Source organism: Conger conger, chromosome 12 (genome assembly GCF_963514075.1).
Source record: "Conger conger chromosome 12, fConCon1.1, whole genome shotgun sequence".
Classification (NCBI taxonomy): Eukaryota; Metazoa; Chordata; class Actinopteri; order Anguilliformes; family Congridae; genus Conger; species Conger conger.
In genome coordinates this window covers 27080656-27100497 of record NC_083771.1, presented here as the reverse complement: position 1 = coordinate 27100497, position 19842 = coordinate 27080656, and the positions used below count along the sequence as shown (strand labels likewise).

The 19842-nt window shown below is 44.0% G+C and overlaps 2 protein-coding genes across 2 annotated transcripts; one reads left to right on the top strand and one right to left on the bottom strand.

Annotated features, from left to right (window-relative positions):
• Positions 1 to 1475: 1475 nt before the first annotated feature.
• On the top strand, positions 1476 to 8331 carry LOC133142065 (voltage-gated hydrogen channel 1-like). The gene is made up of 6 exons (XM_061263012.1): positions 1476 to 1562; positions 2054 to 2292; positions 2636 to 2740; positions 3804 to 4035; positions 4695 to 4807; positions 7066 to 8331. The coding sequence occupies exons 1-6, from the start codon at positions 1490 to 1492 to the stop codon at positions 7120 to 7122; spliced, it is 819 nt and encodes a 272-aa protein (XP_061118996.1). The 5' UTR covers positions 1476 to 1489; the 3' UTR covers positions 7123 to 8331.
• A 656-nt stretch (positions 8332 to 8987) lies between these two features.
• Positions 8988 to 18301, bottom strand: LOC133142200 (tectonic-1-like). The gene is made up of 14 exons (XM_061263271.1): positions 17712 to 18301; positions 17170 to 17287; positions 16341 to 16474; positions 15736 to 15887; positions 15039 to 15141; positions 14585 to 14697; positions 13712 to 13732; positions 13104 to 13247; positions 12378 to 12503; positions 11943 to 12028; positions 11423 to 11563; positions 10874 to 11030; positions 10201 to 10332; positions 8988 to 9654 (listed from the first exon to the last, which is right to left on the bottom strand). Exons 1-14 carry the CDS (start codon positions 18085 to 18087, stop codon positions 9508 to 9510), a joined length of 1950 nt encoding a protein of 649 aa, XP_061119255.1. The 5' UTR covers positions 18088 to 18301; the 3' UTR covers positions 8988 to 9507.
• Between the last annotated feature and the right edge of the window lie 1541 nt (positions 18302 to 19842).

The window sequence follows — 19842 nt, the reverse complement described above, 5'->3', positions numbered from 1 at the left end:
TACAATGTGAATAAATTAACAGATGAAAGTACACATTTCTGGCGGCACGGATGGTGCAGTGGGTAGCACTGCCGCCTCACAGCAAGGAGGTCCTGCGTTTGAATCCCCATTGGCCGGGGCCTCTCTGTGCGGAGTTTGCATGTTCTCCCCGTGTCTGCGTGGGTTTCCTCCGGGTACTCCGGTTTCCTCCCACAGTCCAAAGACATGCATGTTAGGCTGATTGGAGAGTCTAAATTGGCCGTAGGTATGAGTGTGTGAGTGAATGAATGGTGTGTGTGCCCTGTGATGGACTGGCGACCTGTCCAGGGTGTATTCCTGCCTTTCGCCTAATGTATGCTGGGATAGGCTCCAGCCCCCCTGCGACCCTGTTCAGGATAAGCCTGCACGGGGGTGGGGGTAAGAAGTAACAGCATTAGTCACATGGATGTTTGCGTTTCAGTCAGAGATGGACTCTTAAAGTAAAAGTCCTGCCTGTATTTTTGTATTTTGTTCCAATCACCTGGATTTGCTAATTCGCGCACTTCATCAGTGAAATCAGCTAATTGAGTTCTTTGGTGGAAGAAACACATGGCTAACCTTTTACTTTCTGACCCCTGGACTTTGGGAGAATGTTCACAGCGGGTTCATACTTAGATAATTAAGACATATTACACCGTGCCCCAACCGCAATCTAACTGTATCCACTTTGTACTCAACAGGTTAAATTGATCCTGGTTTGTGCTTGGTACAATACAAACACAAACACGTTCACTTGGGTTCATTTTTAACTTAAAAACAATGCATTTAAGCTGCAAAACCAGTGATTAAGAATGATACTAGTAGCACAGGTACAATATAATTATTTCCCAGATAGAATCCATAGTTCCCTTTAAATAACCAGAAGCGAGAGAGTGAACTGGGGCATTACCAGGCTGCTGCTGTTGGTCTGGATCACTTCTGTCACGCTCACTATCTGTGCCTGGGGGTTCACCAGGGATCCGTATTTGGTCCATTTCGCTTCCACAATTTATGGTCTGCAGTTCCAGTTAAAGAGGAAGAAAATAGATGCATTATGTCTGCGCTGGGTCTTGTGTCTAGAAAGTACACACTTCATTCGGTGCACCTCTATGACCATCAAGAGCCACCCATTGCGTCCAAGACAACCTCACGGTATGGATTCAACATTTGTGCTTTACTGGATTACTGTCATGCCCATTGAACCAGCTTGAAACTAGAGATTATACAGTTTTAGACTTCTACTGCTGTAGCCTAGTTTATATATTAGAGTTATGATGCGTTGTGTGTTCAGAGATGCGCTTCTGCATACCACTGTTGTAATGTGTGGCTATTTGCATGACTGTCACCTTCCTGTTAGCTTTGACCAGACTGGCCATTCTCCTCCGATGTCTCTCACTAAGAAAGCATTTCTGTCTGCAGAACTGCTGCTCACTGGATTTTTATTTATGTATTTTTTTGCATCATTCTTTGCAAACTCTTGAGACTAGTGTGCATGAAAATCCCAGGAGATCAGCAGTTTCTGAGATACTCAAACCACCCCGTCTGCCACCAACAATCTTTCCACGGTAACAGTCACTTGGTTCACATTTTTTCCCCATTCTGATGGTTGATGTGAATGTTAACTGACCCATATCTACATGACTGTATGCATTGCACTACTGCCACACAATTGGCTGATTAGTTAATTGTATGAATAAGTAGGTGTAATAAAATAAAAATGTTCCTAATAACGTGCTTGGTGAGTGTATATTGTAGTGTATGAAAATCCCGGGATCCTCAACGAACGCAACCAAACACTTAGGAATCTATGGCATAATGCATCTTCATACAGAATAATTTAGTTTCAGTTGTATGTCTGTGTCCACTGATGCATTAACTTGACTCTGTAAATTAAGATGGACTGAATATTTTGTCAGGATAGCAGTGCAAGTCTACCAATGGCTACCTCCAGCCTAATTGCTGTAGAAATTGGATGTAGACCTCAGACTGACCCACGTCTGAAAGACAGGAATGGAAGGAGGACCTGGAACACATTAACATTGACCCCCCCTTTCAGGCTCTTGGGAGAGGAAGCGTGACCCCAGAAGACCCTTCCCCCCCCCAAGTGCAGCCGCCATGTCCATGTACCTGAGGCACTTCACAGCAGTGGGGGATGATTATGAGAACATCACCAACTGGCAGGAGGAGGAGGAGCCGGAGGCCAGTGACACACCGGGCCAAACCGGCGAGCAGAACCTTGAACCCGCAACCTTCCGGGACTCCCTGCGGAAGCTCTTCAGCTGTAACAAGTTCCAGGTGCGATAAGACCCCTCTCTAAGTGCGACATTGGCTCAGGTGCTAAGAGCAGTTGTCTGGCAGTCGGAGGGTCGCCGGTTCGATCCCCCGGGCTGTGTCGAAGTGTCCCTGAGCAAGACACGTAACCCCTAAAGCTCTGATGAGCTGGTTGGTGCCTTGCACGGCAGCCAATCGCCGTTGGTGTGTGAGTGTATGAATGGGTGAATGAGAAGCATTAATTGTGCAGCGCTTTGGATAAAGGCGCTATATAAATGCCACCATTTTACCATTTACATTGTCAGATTTGCTATACTACCCCATTGCTCTCTGACCTGGCGGAAATGCCGGGCTTGTGTTTTGGCAGATCGCCGTGGTTGTCCTGGTGATCCTGGACGCTGCGTTCGTGCTGTGTGAGCTGATCATAGATCTGTCCATCATCAAGGCGGATAAAGGGAGGATCGCTCCTCAGGTGAGCCTGAAAGCGCCTGTGAATCACACAGACCCCACCTGTTACATTGCATTACATTACATTTAGCTGAGGCGCTTATCCAGAGGGATTTGTAATGCGCAAGAAACCTCACTCACCTGATTAATATAATACTGGTCTGCCATCCAGCATGAGGTGTGAACATCAGATGGAGGAGAGGAGAATATGAGTATCATCATAGATGGAGTTTGAGAAACCATGGGAGGAGATGACAGGTCCAAGAAATATAAATATAAAGTGAAAAGAGGAGGGAGTCGAGTATGGAGCCTTGGGGGACGCCTCTATGCCTTGTGGCTAAGGTACATGACTGGGACCCAGAAGGTTGGTGGTTCAAAAGCCCAATCTGCACAGCTGTTGGGCCCTTCAGCAAGACCCCGCATTACTCCAGGGGGCATTGTCCCCTGCTTAGTCTAATCAACTGTAAGTCGCTTTGGATGAAAGTGTCAGCTGAATGACTGCAAAGTAATGTAATGAAGGTCATGAGTGTGAAACCAGCTACCAGCCCAGGACAACCTAAAGGACCTGTACATCACAAATCCACATGTAATCACAGAAATATACCATTAAAACACAAAGCTGTAAATCAGACGAAAAAATCATGTGATGCTTTGGTTTTCTGAGATTTCGCTACATTCACAGACTACATGTACAGGCTATTGCCGTCTTTTAATTGTAAGTGAGGACTAGGATACATTGAAGATGAGGGGGAAAAAGTTGCTGTTTTATAGAGTGAAACAGAGCTGATTGAACTTCCAGTGGCATCATTGTGTACTGGTGTGACACCGATCCTTACATTTGTTACTCACTGGTTCATGGTTCTCACCTGCTGACATGCCCACCTTCTGGGAGCAGCACTTCTCAGAAACTGTCGCAGAATATTGTGGACTGCTTTGCAAGATAATAAAAACATTTTGCGCTTTGAACGCAGCCTCGTTCCTGAATTTGACTTCCTGGTTCAGGTGCAGTAAAGTAAAATGAAATTGGTCTCTGTATGAGTGTGGCTCTGGGTCGATGGGTATGTCTCTTCTTGGCCCCTCCCTTGCAGGTGTTTCACTACCTGAGCCTGGTCATCCTCACCTTCTTCATGGTGGAGCTGGCAGGGAAACTGTACGCCTACCGCCTGGAGTTCTTCCGCCACAAGTTTGAGGTGTTTGACGCGGTGGTGGTGGTGGTGTCCTTCGTGCTGGACCTGGTGTACGTGTCGAGCGAAGGCTCCTTCGACGGCATGGGCCTCCTGATCCTGCTCAGGCTGTGGAGGGTGGCCAGGATCGTCAACGGTGAGCACACGGGCACTGCAGTTACACACAGATGCATCCATCCTCTCCCACCCACACCCCCCACTCCTGCTGTCACACATGCACACACGTATACACACACACACACACACACACACACAAGCACAGGCGCATGCACACATAACTTCCACTCTTGCTTTCGCACACACACACACACACACACACAAGCACAGGCGCATGCACACACAACCTCCACTCTTGCTTTCGCGCACACACACACACAAGCACAGGCGCATACACCCCCCCCCACTCCTGCGGTCGCACATACACACACACACACACACACGTACAGGCGTCCACCCATCCCCTGCAAACAAACGGTCAAGTAAGACAGATGGGCTCAGATACAGTGCCCTCCATAATTTATTTATTTGCCTCTGTACTCCACAATTTGAGATTTGTAATTTTAAAAAAATCACATGTGGTTAAAGTGCACATTGTCCAATTTTAATAAAGGGCATTTTAATACATTTTGGTTTCATCATGTAGAAATTACAGTAGTGGGGTCATAGTAGTGCATTATGGAGGGCACTGTAGTAGTGCATTAGTAGTGCACTGTAGATTGCATTATGTAGTGCATTATGGAGGGCACTGTAGATTGCCCATCTGTGCTCTTAATGGGTCTGGATCTGTGGTTGCAGGCATCCTGATCCCAGTGAAGAACCGTGCAGATCATAAAGTTCAGAAACTTAAGGAGAGCAACAGTGAGCTGACCCAGCAGGTCAGCAGCCTCAAAGAGCTCAACTCCAAAATGGTGAGTCGGTTCATTCCAAAAGGGGACACACAGAAAGGGCTCCAATGTTTGACTACATACACTACATGTGGTCTATTGCGCAGAAGAAATGTATTTCACAATAGATTTTTGTCCTTGTTTCACTGGTAAGATCAGTGGAGCCATTTTCCATTTGCGGTGATGATCTGAAGAATCAAAGAACCAATGACATTCTAGATGATTCTGTGTCAGAACACCAACAGCGAGCCAGACCTAAAATCAGTGCCCGATCTCACTAATGCTGTTGTAGCTGAACTGAAGCAAATCTACAATGCAATGTTCCAGCATCTTGTGGAAAGCCTTCCCACCAGAGTGGAGGCAGTTATAGCTGCAATGAGAGACCAACTCCTCATTAATATCCGTGATTTTGGAATGACATGTTGGACTAGATACTTTTGTTCCACTGAACATCGGAGGGACTACTACAGTGGGCTCAAGAATTATTGGCACCCCTCACCAGCAATGCACAAACAAGGCTTTAAAAAAAAGAATAATATAATTATAGAGAAAGGTAATACACCAACATGTGCCAAATACTGTACTTTATTAATGTTTCAATGGAAACAACCAAAATCATAACAATCATTTAATAAAAAATAAATTTCAACAAAATCAAGGTTCCAGAATTATTGGCACCCTTCACCTAGTACTTAGTGCAACCACCTCTGGCAAGGATAACAGCATGTTATCCTTGCCAGCATCTTCCTGTAATTTTTGACAAGATTAAGGAACACATTTGGAGGGATTTTGGACCATTCCTCTTTGCATATCCTTTCAAGATCCTTCACGTTCTTGGGTTTGTGCTTATCAACTGACCTCTTCAACTCAGCCCACAGGTTTTCGATTGGATTGAGGTCTGGTGACTGAGATGGCCATTGCAGAACGTTGGTTTTGTTGTCACAGAACCATTTCTGTGTGAATCTTGAGGTGTGTTTTGGGTCATTGTCTTGTTGGAAAGTCCACCTACGACCAAGTCCCAGACTTCTGGCAGAGGGAACCAGATTTTCAGCCAAAATTGCCTGATAATTGCTGGAATTCATTATGCCATCAATCCTAACCAGTGCCCCTGGACCTCTGGAATTAAAACAGCCCCAAAACATGACTGACCCACCCCCATATTTCACTGTGGGTATGAGGTGCTTCTCCTTGTATGCATCTCTGTTCCTACGCCAAACATACCGATGCTGTATCTGACCAAAACGTTCAATTTTGGTCTCATCTGACCAGAGAACCTTGTTTCAGTCATAATGTCAATGACGTTTGGCAAACTCCAAGCGCTTTCTTCTGTGTCTTGTGGTCAGAAAAGGCTTTCTTCTGGCAACCCTTCCAATGAGGCTGTGGTTATGGAGGTGGCGTCTGATGGTGCTTTTTGAAACCTGGTGACCCCAAGATGCCACCAAGGCCTGCAATTCTTTCACTGTGATCCTTGGGGATTTTGTTGCTTCTCTCACCATTCTCCTCAGTATCCTGGGGGGCAAGATGCAGTTGCGTCCTCTACCCATGAGATTTTCAACAGTTCCATATCTTTTGAACTTTTTTATAATTGCTCTGACAGTGCTCAGTGGTATATTCAATCGTTTGTGAATTTTCTTGTAGCCATTACCACGTTTATGAAGGTCTACGACCATCTGCCTCTTTTGAACTGCCAATTCTTTTGTTTTCTTCATGGTGTTGGATGACAAAGGGATATTGCATGTGTGTTACTCATTTTTATACCCTAGTGAAACAGGAAGTGATGTAATCACTCAATACAGTTCCTTAACACATAGATAAACTTAAATAAGTGGAATTTAATACCTGGTTTAATTTTGGTAGGTGTTATTTACAATAATCTTTAAGGGTGCCAATAATTGTGAAACATTGATTTGGAGGAAATTGATTTTTAATTAAATCAGTAAATGATTTCTGTTGGTTCCATTGAAACATTAATATAGCACAGTATTTATCACATGTTGGTATTTCGAGTTTGTCTATGAATATATTGTTTAGAATATTTTTGAGTATTGTTTGTTCATTTTCTGTCAGGGGTGCCAATAAATTTTTGAGCGCACTGTATATCCTGTTGAAAAATAAAGGTGTGTTTTTTTTTTTTTTTTGTTTTTTTTACAAGGACATTGTTTTTACTTTCTGAAGTTCTATTTAGCTTAATTGCTAAGAACCTTCTGGAATTGAGCCGAATGCTGAATACCATCCTAAATGTGACCTCCATTTCTTCACGTTTCTCCTCTTCTCTCTCACAGGAGCAGGAAAACAGCCGGCTGAGTGCTCTGTTACGCCAGCACGCCATCGACTTCTGATGCCCTGCAAAGGAGGGTTTTCATCCTCCGTCTTACTCCTGGGAAGAATTCCCTAAACGCTGAAGCTACGTCCCCAAATCCACCTTTTTGCTTATAAAGACTGCTTTGAGCGAAACCGTGACTGCTGTCGTGGGAAGAAAGGTGGAGTCATGTCTGTCGATCATCCGCGCGGCGCAGATGATCTAAAATGACAGATGGTTGCACAGAAGGGCAAAACTTGCCACCCTCACTGTCTAGTTCAAATATACCATGGGCCTCATGCAAGAACATTTTCGTATTATCACAAATTTATCTTACTTTTTCCCAAATTAAGGGCTCGTACGAGTGTGCCACGTCGGGATTCAACAAGCGCACCTAGCTTCAGACAACTGTCCTAAATTAAGATGTTATTATAATTCAGTATATATACAGTACTGTGCTGTAGCTGGGTTCCAACAGATGGATAGCCAATGGGATTAACAAGAACAAGAACAGTGGACAACCGATACCTGATTGGGTAGGCTGCGGTTCCTTCGTTTTTGGCGTAAAAAACATAATATGGCGGACCACTGATAAACTTTGTTTTTTTTTCTCCTTCACGTGCCACTAAAATACACTTCTGAAAACATTTGAGGGGAGAAATAGGCAATAAAGTTGAATCACATTTGATCTGCAATGCCTAGTTTGAAAGTTTGTTCGGCGTGCCAAAGGAGCTGTGCTGACTTCCACAGCTAGGCTCTTGTTTACATGACTCGTACGACAGTTCGGGACCACTCATAAATGTTGTTCCTACCTTAGAAATCTAAATAATAGAAAATTGGTGAATGCAGAAAGTTCTCAAATTGCTTAAATCTCTTAATCAAGTCATTTAAGAACGAATCTGTACAAGTGGCTCTTGCATGAGGCCCATTGTACTTTTGATTTTCCAGTAACCCACTTTTAAAACAAGATTATTGTGTGGATTTTGTCCAAGTCTTTCCAAGGAAATCTGTCAAATGTGAAAGCCATTTTTAATCATTTCCGGTGTCCAGTAATCTTATTACTGGGGGAGGTTGTGTAGATACGCATACAATTTCCTAAAAAAATTCAAGTATCAACTGTGATTACTGCATATTGCTATTCTTTATGAAAATCCATATTTCAGTGCGCTTGTGCCTTAATTTACATTTTAAAGGGAACTGTGTATATAACGCCTCCCAACAGATCTGAGAATAAAAACATGAGCTATGAGTGAAGTGTTTAAATTGTATGCTGAGCTACCTTTGTCTTAAGTGCTTGTTTTCTTTAATGCGTTTTCCCTTTTCTCCTGAAATTTTGAATGCAATAATTTTCACCAGCTGCTGAACCCTCCACTGACAGATCAGAAGAGCACAAGGGGATGTGGTCTCCTCCAGAACGCTCGGTGCCGGCTGCTGCTGCTTTTCACGCTGCATTCAAATTCACACACGTGAAGGGCGCAGCATGTGCAGCTTGTACAGGGAGACTGCGGGTGTGCGATTGGCCAGAGGGCCGCAGCACAACTGAATTTAGTTAGCGTCTAACGTGGCAGCTGGCCAGCCATTTGATTTAACGGTCAGTCACCACTCTCGCAAACACAGCTCACCAGTGTAGTAGCTAATCCACACACATCTCCTCTAGCCTTCCTCCTTTTGGATTATAGAGCGTATGAGTTCAGTGTATTGGACACATACTTTTCAGATACAGTACAAAAATGTAAAAAGCCCAAGCCCAGAAGCAGCCCAAGCAGTTTTTAGAATAACAAATACAAGTAGACAAGCAAGGTATTGGGCAGAAGTGAACACAGACACATGTTGACAGTGCATCTTAGTAATGCCTGAGAGTGTTTGTTTTTATAATATTTTCAAACAAAAACTGAAATGTATATATTGTATGTATAATTTATAAAACTAAATCTTTTATTAAAGTAGTATCAAAACAGTCTAACAAAATGATAGCTATACAATGTGAATAAATTAACAGATGAAAGTACAAATTTGACATATACATAAAAAACATACATAAAAAGAGTACCTCAGCAAATAGTGCATGTGAAGTCCAAAGAGAACACTGGGCGCGGATGTGTACCTATAGCAGGGGAACACCTGCATCTGTGTGGATGGTGACTCAGGCCATACTGTACTAATGAGACGATGTCCTGTACAGCTTCCTAAATACTGTAGCCTCAAAATATGTCTGGTCTACTAAACATACTGCTCACTTGTATTAGTATATGATGTGTTCCTGAATGCAAACCGTGAGAAAGTTGTTAAATGGAGCAGACTTTTCAGGAAGTAAACCATACGTTTAGGTCCCACGGAGAGGAAGAGGCAGAGCCATCCTGCCCCTGAGTCACAGGGCCGCCCCACCCTGCTATCGGTGTGGTGAGTCCACAGGGCCGCCCCGGCCTTAGACGAAGGGGAAGAAGAAGTCGTAGGGCAGCTTGGCGTCGATGGTGGGTGCAGCTCTGTACCCGGGCTGTGCGGAGGCCGACACGTCGATGAAGGTGACGGACGTGGAGATGAGCAGCACGTCACTTCCACCCAAGAGGGAGGCCTGCACGGGGGTGGGGGTAAGAAGTAACAGCATTAGTCACATGGATGTTTGCGTTTCAGTCAGAGATGGAAAATCCAGGTTAAAGTAAAAGTCCTGCCTGTATTTTTGTATTTTGTTCCAATCACCTGGATTTGCTAATTAGCGCACTTCATCAGTGAAATCAGCTAATTGAGTTCTTTGGTGGAAGAAACACATGGCTAACCTTTTACTTTCTGACCGCTGGACTTTGTTAGAATGTTCACAGAGGGTTCATACTTAGATAATTAAGACATATTACACCGTGCCCCAACCGCAATCTAACTGTATCCACTTGCACTCAACAGGTTAAGTTGATCCTGGTTTGTGCTTGGTACAATACAAACACAAACACGTTCACTTGCGTTCATTTTCAACTTAAAAACAATGCATTTAAGCTGCAAAACCAGTGATTAAGAATGATACTAGTAGCACAGGTACAATATAAATATTTCCCAGATATAGAATCCATAGTTCCCTTTAAATAACCAGAAGCGACCCATTGAGCTGGAGAGTGAACTGGGGCATTACCAGGCTGCTGCTGTTGGTCTGGATCACTTCTGTCACGCTCACTATCTGTGCCTGGGGGTTCACCAGGGATCCGTATTTGGTCCATTTTACTTCCAAGTCCAGAGACAGAGGTATACGGCAGCTCTCAGCATCCTGCAAAACCAGTAACTGGCCAATCAAGTCACACCCATACCAGTGACTGGCCAATCAAATCAGACCCATACCAGTGATACGCTAATCAGATCAAACCCATACCAGCAACAGGCCAATGAGGCAGTCCAAGCTCTGGGAGCACTTTTACAGCACAAATGGAATTTAAATAATTTCCTACACACACTCAACTGACAAAACTAAAACCTTGAAAAGTAATTTGTTTATATATACACTTTCCTATCTCCATTACATTTGCAATTATTAAAATAAGAACTAAATATTTGTTCAGACATGTAGGATTTTCGCTTTCTTTGGAGCAGTCTACTTTCATTCAGTATCTTTGAAACTGCACAGGTACAGTGAGGATAGATCTGCTCTACCACACGAAACATCTCTCTTCATGTACAGCACACTGGGATATTGTACTCAAGAGTTAATACATTTTAATATTAAATATGACACCTTTATTAAATATAGGTGTGCTTGGATCAGTAACTGGATATGAACATAAGGCTTATGAGAGGAAGCCGGGTAGGCTCACCGATGTAGACGAGGTTCGGTTCTTTATTGGCACCCAGTCTAAGACCGCGCTAGCAGGAGAGTTCCCAAAAGAGGCTACAAACTTTGGGAAGTCTGGTCCCCTGAGTACCCCCAGGATCAACTCAGACACCAGCGAGCAGTTAGCAGCCTCCACTAGCCTGCATGGGGGGAGAGGGGGATGGAGAAATTAAGAGTGAAATGAGGCATTTTAGGTTAGGGGGAACCGTGTGATACTGCAGCTTTAGCCAAGGTGTCACCCTTGGGGACAGGATTTCAGTCTGACTGCTGGCATCAGAGTGTCACAGTATCAGAGCTAAAATGTCACCGTGTGAACAATTAAATATACCGTGAGCTCCAAGGTCCAAGATCACAAATATGTGACCAGAATGTTCTAAATTGAACATTCTAATGCTGATTTCACAATTGGTACAAGTTTAACACTGACCTATATTTTTAAAAGCATTAAAAAAAGTGTCAGTATGTTTCAATACTGAGGTGTCAGAGTCAGTTGTTAAAGAGTTCGGGTGTTAAAAAAGTGTCAGGATCTCACCTCAGGGTGCATCCAGAGGCAACATTGACCCCAAATTGGACAGGGGTGCGTAGAACTGTGGCCCCCAGGCAGCCCTGCTCGGCGCTGAGGCTCTGCAAGAGGGTCAGGCCCCCGTTCCTGTCTGCACTCCGGACCACACCCGTGAGGGTAACCGTTAGGGACCAAAACACAGAGCTTGCACACACACTAACTGCTCTATGCCACAGACTTACACATAAGACAAGTGCTGAACACCACAGTTCTCATGCACAAACCAGCCACTCCCAAAAGCCTTATGCCACCATGTGTGGTATTAGATATACAGTGGCTGGTTTGTGTGTGAGGGCCCCAGTAAAGAATGGCTGGTTTGTGCACAATATTTAGTGGAATAGAGTGGCTAGTTTAAATCTAAATCTAGCCCCGGTAGCTCAGATGAATGATAAATTAATTTCCACCTTATTTACGGTGCTGGTAAATGAGTCAGATCCTGCAATTAGGGATGAGGTAATGTTCAGAGCCACTTTCTGTGCTTAAAGGATATTCTGCTGTTCTTGTTCCGGCCACCAGAGGGAGCCCAACTACATAGCCTGGGTTTCCACTGGAGGGGAGTTCTCTGGGCTCTGTGTCCTGGAAAATTAAACACGTGATAAGTGAGTGATTTCTCCATGAATATGAAAGCCGTATTTCAAAGTAAGTACTAAACCAGCGTTGCTCAACCTCACGTCTTGCGGGCTGCAGTGTCTGCAGGCATTTGCTTCAACTGCGAAACACCACCTGGTAGCGTATTGTCTGAAGCAAGCAGGTAACACAATGAGTTAAATCAGGTGGCGTAGCACCTGCTAGGAGCAAATACCTGCAGACACTGCGGCTCGCTGGACATGGAGTTGAGCAGCGCTGGACTAAACAGACAGGAACCCTTTGACAGACGGGCTGTACGGGTAGATGATGATGTGGCTGTTTGGCTGAGTGGCTGTACCTGCAGGAATGTGACGGTGAACTCCTGCAGTATGGGCAGAATGTTCCGGTTCACGGCCCCCAGCACTGCAGAGGTGGCCACGCCTGTGATCTCTCCCGCCTCGCCGTACGTCACACGATAACTGACCTGCAGGGACCAGGACCGACACTCACTCAGTACAGGGGCCAGGGCCCAAAACCCAGGACCAGCACTCACTGAGTACAGGGGTCATGGACCAGGACCAACACTCACTCAGTACAGGGCTCAGGGGTCAGGGGTCAGCCGACACCCCACTGCACCTTCAGACAGCAGTGTAATCCTTGCACATTATTGACCATCTTAAACAAATATTTTCACTAATATTCTGAACAAAATTATTTTATATCCTTCAAAGGCAATTCATTGTTGTCTACAGTGGGGGAGATATGTCTCCGGTCTTAATCTCAAAAGCCATACATTCTACTCCGCTGAAACCTGTTGCTCTGGGTTGAGGACATAAATCATTTCCACTGCAGACTGTTTAATGTCATCCAAGACTACGTCAATCCTTTTTTGTTAATTGTTAATCCTTTTTTTCTGCCCAGTCACAGAGTGCACCTTTTGTTATGCAACATTTTCCGTTGAAAATCTTTAAGCAACCTGCAGTCCCTGGAACCCGAAGGGTTAAAGTATCGATTCCTACATTAAACTTCCTTTGCTGATTCATTACTGAACTTGCGTGTTTGTGGGTGCAGGCAGTTACCTCACCTGGAGCACCACATTGTTGCAGACCGCTCCTTCTCCAGCCTCCAGCAGAGCCGGCCCAAACTGCAGCTGGTCGGCTGGGTCCACACGGACACGCGCCCCGCCCAGCGACTGCAGGGTCACGGAGGACAGGTCCACTTCCAGCAGCTGAGACACACCGGGAGGGGTCACAACCTGACAGCTCACCGCATTTACTTCAGACAGCAAACCTTCTCTTTTCTCTTTTATTTAACACAATCAGATTATTCACCAGTATCGAGGCTGAGCACGGTCACACAGCACGTTGTAGTTTACTGTATTAGTTTGCCTGTTTCTGACATCTCCCAGCAGGCCCACAGTCCTTAAAAAAACGCTGTTCTTACTGCCTTAAGGTCACACTGTGTTTCACAAAACATTCTCAACCCTAAATTATTACCCTCTGCTCTGAAATGAGGAGGTCACCCTGATGAAAACAGTACAGTACAGGTCCACACAACCCAAAAAGACTGCATTGAGACCCACATGCATATAGTACGGAACCAGCAAAGACTTTTTTGTTTAATTGTAATCCACTGCAGTGAATACACATGTAAAAACATGGGAGAATATGAGGGAATGACTTGGTGACTTACAGTTCTGTTCTCTGTTTTCCCCTGGGGGAAAAAAAACAACGGAATATTAGATACAATGCCGTAACAACTATGGCGCTGTCACAAAGACCTGTATCTGTGGCAGTGATGTAACATACCCTACACAAGAAAACATTTATACGACTAGGCCCAGCTGTTTTATAGAGTTAATGTTAACCGAGCTGAGTCGACTGACACATAAGGTAGGTTTTTGTGGGCAACTTTACGTAAATGAAGCAACCCAAACGCATTAGTAGATGAAGACCAGCAGATGAAAGGGACATTTTGTTCACCTTCATGATTTAACCTTAATATCTACAACTGGAACAAAATTATACCGCAAAAAATAGTAGTAATGCAGCTTTACAAAGACATTAGATGGAGAATGAAGACTGTCAGCAGCCTCCATCAGCAGTAGTGTACCCACACATCACAGGCACACACATTGCATCTCAAATGCATATATCAGTGTTCTCTGTCCTTGTCTTCTGGCAAGACCATTCTTGTCAAGGATACTTCGCAAGCATGTTGTTGAACAAAATAAACACAAGTACGTTCTTGCGTTCATGGTATTGAGAAACAACCTGGTATTGCTCGTAACTTGTACAAAGAAAGGAGTGGAGTCGTTATGAAATGAGAAAGGGGTTGAGTCATGGTGAGGCAGAGAAAGAGGTAGTCACAGTGAGAAAAATGTGGAGTAATGTTGAGTTCCGAAACTGAAGTCTTGGGCCATATCCAAATCAGCACACTTGCCTACTACGGAGTATACAAATTGTATACAAGCTGCATACATAATTCATCATTTGAATTTGGAAACAGCCACAGTGAGGCAGAGAAAGGGGCGGAGTCGCTGAGCGAGGGGTGGGGCTAACTCACAGACAGGACGCGGAAGCTGGTGTAAGTCTGCAGGTTCAAGGACGGCAGGGTTTCACAGTCCTGCTCCAAGCGGAAGGACCGCACACACCGGGAGGTCTGGTCCTGTAGGAACGCTGGGTAAAACAACACGACAGGGTAACTGACACTTAACCACAGGAGCTTACTACCGACGCAATAAAATTTCACCCACAAAAAAATATAACAACAATGACAACAAAAAAGCGACCTTGCCCACTTCAACACCCAGTTTAGATTGCGAACAGCAGTGTCTGTTGATTTTGGTGTGCTTCAGCAACTTAATTTAAGTCACCAATTGATTAGACTGGAGTTAAACTTGTAGACACTGTGGCATTCCAGGACTAAAGTCAGACTTCCAGACTACCCTCCAGGGCTATAATCTGAGATAACTGGCTTCCATGATCTGAAGGTACAACACTCGGGCGTTTCTCCATACCAGCTGGGTTTGCGTCTGTGCATTGGGCGGAGCCAGCGGGCGTCGGCAGGCGTAGAAACCCTCTCTCCCCCATATCGTTCTGGGTCTGAATGACATCACCGTACTGCAGGGTCCAGGGCCATGTCAGGAGCAACAACAAATCACATTATTAAACGATGCTGCCTCCTTCTGCTAAACAAGTCTCATTCATTACCATCGTCCTGGCTGGCCACTGGGACCATTTTAGGTTAATTTATTTTTAGTTTATTGAATTTAGTTATATTTTCTCCCAATTTGGTAGCCAGTTGTACCCTATCTACTCCAATTATCGATGTTAGCTGGGGATACACCATCAACGACCCCATCCCTTGGGGGCCCGGATGGATCTAGCGATCCTGAGAACGACACGCCTTGAAATCGTATCGTCTCGTGACTGTGATTCCGAGGCGTCTGGGATGCTACTGTGTGCAGCGATCCTACCAACCCCTGTCGAGTCCCTCCCTCAGAGCGGTGAGCCAATTATGCCGCTCCACGAGAGCCGGCCAAACTCAGCTTTGCTTTGGCAGGAGCGGGAATCGAACCCCGGTCCTCTGATTTATTTTTTGTTTTTAAATGTATCCCCCTATTTTCTCCATATTTGGAATTACCAGCTGTGTTTGTGCTCATCACAGCAATCTGTCCTGTCAGTTTGATATAGCACTGGTGGGTGGAGCCTCACCTTGTACCCAGCTAAGTTTTGGGGGTCCTGCTCATTCGGTACTCCGATGTTCCCCGTGGAGTCAAAGAAGTACCCTACGAAGCGCTTGAAGAGATTGTCGAAGTTCCCGTCCGTGGGCACCTCAGGTGGGGCGAAGGAAAGCCCCGCCCCGTCTGCGTCAGACAAAACAACAACAAATTACTTTCCACATTCTGACACTATTCATATAGCAATGCTTATAGGGTGTTATGGTGATGTTGGGGAAAAAAAACAAATGCTAACATTTAGTTTTCCAGACAGTGACTATTGATGAGTCGAGTCTCGGAAACCCCAAGTCAGATCTTTGTTTAATTAGTTTGGCGCATAACTAACCTACTTACCGAACTGAAATGCTCTGACTGCATCATTACCAAATAATTAATCGAACTGCACTGGTGATAACATTGCTTAGAGCACATATGGAATGTCTATTTTCCAAATACACTTTCTTCTCTGAACCTGGCCATTATGATTTTACTGACTCGTGAGTCGCGCCTGGATCTTGCGCCAAAACAAAATTATTCGAGATATAGATATTTCTAGATATTTGTAGTTCGACAAATGTGTTAAAAGGCTCCAGCACTTACAGTTGGCTGTGTATATGCAGAAGACATCGGAGCTGACTTCTTGTGTGAGGGAGGCCTGTACCTCCGCAGAGCCGTCTGCAGCAGTGCTGAGCGAGTACCTTGCTGTGTCCTGGGAGCACAACTGTGTGTTCGCACTGCAATGAAAAAAACACACCAAATCATTTTTACAGAAAGACAATATTTTAATACAGCATATTATCGAAGGACCCCCGATGCCAGTTCTGGTAAAGATTTAGCACTACGATAAAGGAAAACAACTATAATGGCTGAAAATATACCGTAATGGTGGCAGCAGCAGGCCTGGGTGAAATATGTCATTGTTTTGGATTCAAATACTTTCCTGTGCTTGACTGATCTTGCCTTGCGCAATTGAGCCAAACAAGAGGACCATTAGGTCGGCGTTTGCAATTTCATGGGTTCCAGTACACCAGACAAGCTTAGTAAAGAGTAAAGGGCAGACTGGGTAAGGTTCAAGCCCTGGTGTAGCCACAACAGGATCAGCACAGCTGTTGGGCCCCTGAGAAAGGCCCTGAATCCCGCATTGCTCCAGGGGGGGATTGTCCTCCATTTAGCCTAATCAACTGTAAGTCACTTTGGATGAAAGCGTCAGCTAAATAACAAATTATATAAATTATAGAAAAGTATTTGAATACAAAACAATTAAGTATTTGACCAAGGTCTGGGAAGCAGTATATTTTGGCCAAATCAATAAGTAAAATAAGTCAGATTTAACTGGCCTTATCTATTACTAACACTGAAAATAAATGCTTATGTGTGATGTTACGTGAACTATATTTAAGTATGTAAATATGACGCAAGAGAAACTTTCACGAGCTTTTCCATTGTGCACTCAGTGAAGAGTTTGAAGTCCCAGACGCAGTCCTGGTCACAGCAGCAGTTGACGTCACATCTACCCTCCTGCAAATTGCACGGGCAGAGACGGGAAACTGGAGAACACAAATACGAAAATAGCATGTCAGCGACAGATGCAAAAGTACACCGAGATCCTCTTCGATGCACTTTTAAAGTATAATTCAATCTAATTACTCTCTTAATTCAAGTTATGCCAGAAATGTCTTGGCATGCATGATTCCATGAATAACAAAAGCCCATTTACATTTTGCTTATTGTGCTATATTGCAACCGATTAAAAAGTGAGGGCAGCCATTTGCCATTGTAAGATAATTAAATGATAATGAGCCAAACATGGACTGTGTAAATAAGGGAAATTGTGTATAATAAGCACGTGTTCAACAACCTTAAATAAGCAAGAGGCTGTTGCAAAAGCCATCATACACAGGCATCCCCAGGGCCGAGACTGAGAAACACCGAGCTAGAATAGCTAGCTAAATTACTGTAGTAATATCTTACCGTCCGTAACAGGAGGAGGAAGGGAACCAGAGATTGGCAAAGGTTGGGACCCAGAAATTGTAGGAGTGGGTTGCGTTGCTATGGCGGTTGTCTCGAGTGACACTTCTGTGCTCGTAAAATTTTCAGTGACTGTCTCCGTCGGTTCAGTTCTTCCAGGGTTGTCTGTGGTTGATGCGTTGAACGAAGGTTCAGTTGACTCTGGCAAAGAAGTGTTTGATGTATCCTCGGGCGTTGTGCTGTTAAATATCGTAGGTATGACAGTGGCTGATTCATCGTTGCTCACAGTTGTTAGATTAGAATAGGTTGTCTGTGCATTCGCGCTTAAGATAGCATTTTCAAAACTCCATAAAACGCATATCCACAGCACCACGTCCATCGCCCCTAGTAACAACTGAGTTTACTGTAACCAGGAATCCAGCCAGGCATCACGGGAAGGAAAATAGAATAATCCATTACCGCGTATTTTATCATTATTTTATAACCCAAATGATTTGGCTTACGTTAAAACATATTTACATTTTGTATCAATTAAGTTACACATGAGGGGAAAACAAATCTAATGTAATACTTGTTACGGAAGAAAATATAAATGCTTCCTTTACGCCATTTTGACTCAAATGCACATAGAACTGTCAACGCGGGTTGAGCCACAATGGCCGCCGTTTCCTCGATTCACCGTTTAACCTTGGCTCATTCCACTATGCCTTTTTGTTCACAAATAGTGAGTCCGTCCACATAATAAACTACAACTTCCAGGCGTGTTGAGCCACAAGCTATTTCTTTATATCCGTCATTAGAAAATAATTGCATACAAATAATGCATGAAAAGTTATTACATGTGTATTACAAAACTTACAGTACACAAATTCGAATAAAGAATAATATCACTCACGCTCCCTCTGCTATAGCTAATGCTTTTAAATGGTATTTTCCCTGCATAGGTAGTTCTCAGGTGTTTGACTCAAATAACAGTTTTGATTATTTTAACAACCCTAATTGTAGCCGTTCTTTTTCTTTCAGAAAGATACTCCTGAATGACGTTCTTCTTGTCATTAATGATTTAAAGGGAGACTGTGCTCCTGGACCAGATGTCCTTGAGACTAAATGTATTAATATAGCTCCCTATGTCCTAACGTATCCACTTGCTGACCTATTCAATCTGTCTATATTCCTGTCCATTTTGAAATGAGCCAAAGTTACTCCACTTCATAAGGGAGGTGACCCTCATGACTTTAATAATTATCGACCAATTAGCTCTGTAGGTAAAGTATTTGAAAAGCTTATCTTTGGCCAATTATCTCCCTAAGTTGTTAATTTCAACATTCTATGACCATCTCAGTCCAGTTTCAGACCTACATTTTCTACAACTACCACACTTTTAAAATGTACTAATAACAAGTTTTCAGCCTCTGACAATGGTAAACTTACTGGTGCAGTTTTTCTAGATTTGACCAAGATCTTGTCGATCACTGCTCCTTGATATAAGCATTTATATTTTCTTCGTTATATGTGTCTCCCACTATGCTTTACTTTGGTTTTATTCATACCGTCAGTACATTACGTGTCTTTTGGCAGACGCTCTTATCCAGCAAGCGACATACAGTTGATTAGACTAACCCTGGAGCAATGCAGGATTAAAGGCCTTGCCCAAGGGGACAACGGCTGTGCGGATCTTATTGGGGCTACACCAGGGATCGAACCACAGACCTTGCGGGTCCCAGTCATGTACCTTAACCACTACGCTACAGGCCTACGTCAATAGACTTCAGTGTGTCAGTTTCCACGGAAGTCAATCCAATTATTTAATTGTGGAAAAGGGGGACCACAAGGGTCGTCCTTAGGGCCACTCCTTTCTCCATATTAATGGTATTTACAATAGACCTGGCAGATTTAATTTAAAGTGTCCTTACCAAACTCATCACTGTTCCATGTACGACATGCTAAACTGGTTATCACCTACTTCAAAAAGACACCTCCATTGGCTCAAATGTACTTTCATCTGTCATCTGGGGCCTACCCTTCTCATTTAAAGCAATAATTAGTACTGTATACATAATCACATTCACTTAGACATGCCCATCAACTTTACTACTTTGTGCCTAAAATCCATAAAGAAGTTGGAAGACATGCC

Coding starts and splice junctions, on each gene's coding strand:
- LOC133142065 (XM_061263012.1), top strand. CDS start 1,490: ATGAAAATCCCAGGAGATCAGCAGTTTCTGAGATACTCAAACCACCCC. Junction 4,036..4,694: donor GGTGGCCAGGATCGTCAACG/GTGAGCACACGG, acceptor CTGTGGTTGCAG/GCATCCTGATCCCAGTGAAG. Junction 4,808..7,065: donor AAGAGCTCAACTCCAAAATG/GTGAGTCGGTTC, acceptor TCTCTCTCACAG/GAGCAGGAAAACAGCCGGCT.
- LOC133142200 (XM_061263271.1), bottom strand. CDS start 18,087: ATGGACGTGGTGCTGTGGATATGCGTTTTATGGAGTTTTGAAAATGCT. Junction 15,888..16,340: donor CTGCATATACACAGCCAACT/GTAAGTGCTGGA, acceptor TGTCTGACGCAG/ACGGGGCGGGGCTTTCCTTC. Junction 13,733..14,584: donor CCAGCTTCCGCGTCCTGTCT/GTGAGTTAGCCC, acceptor TTTTTCCCCCAG/GGGAAAACAGAGAACAGAAC.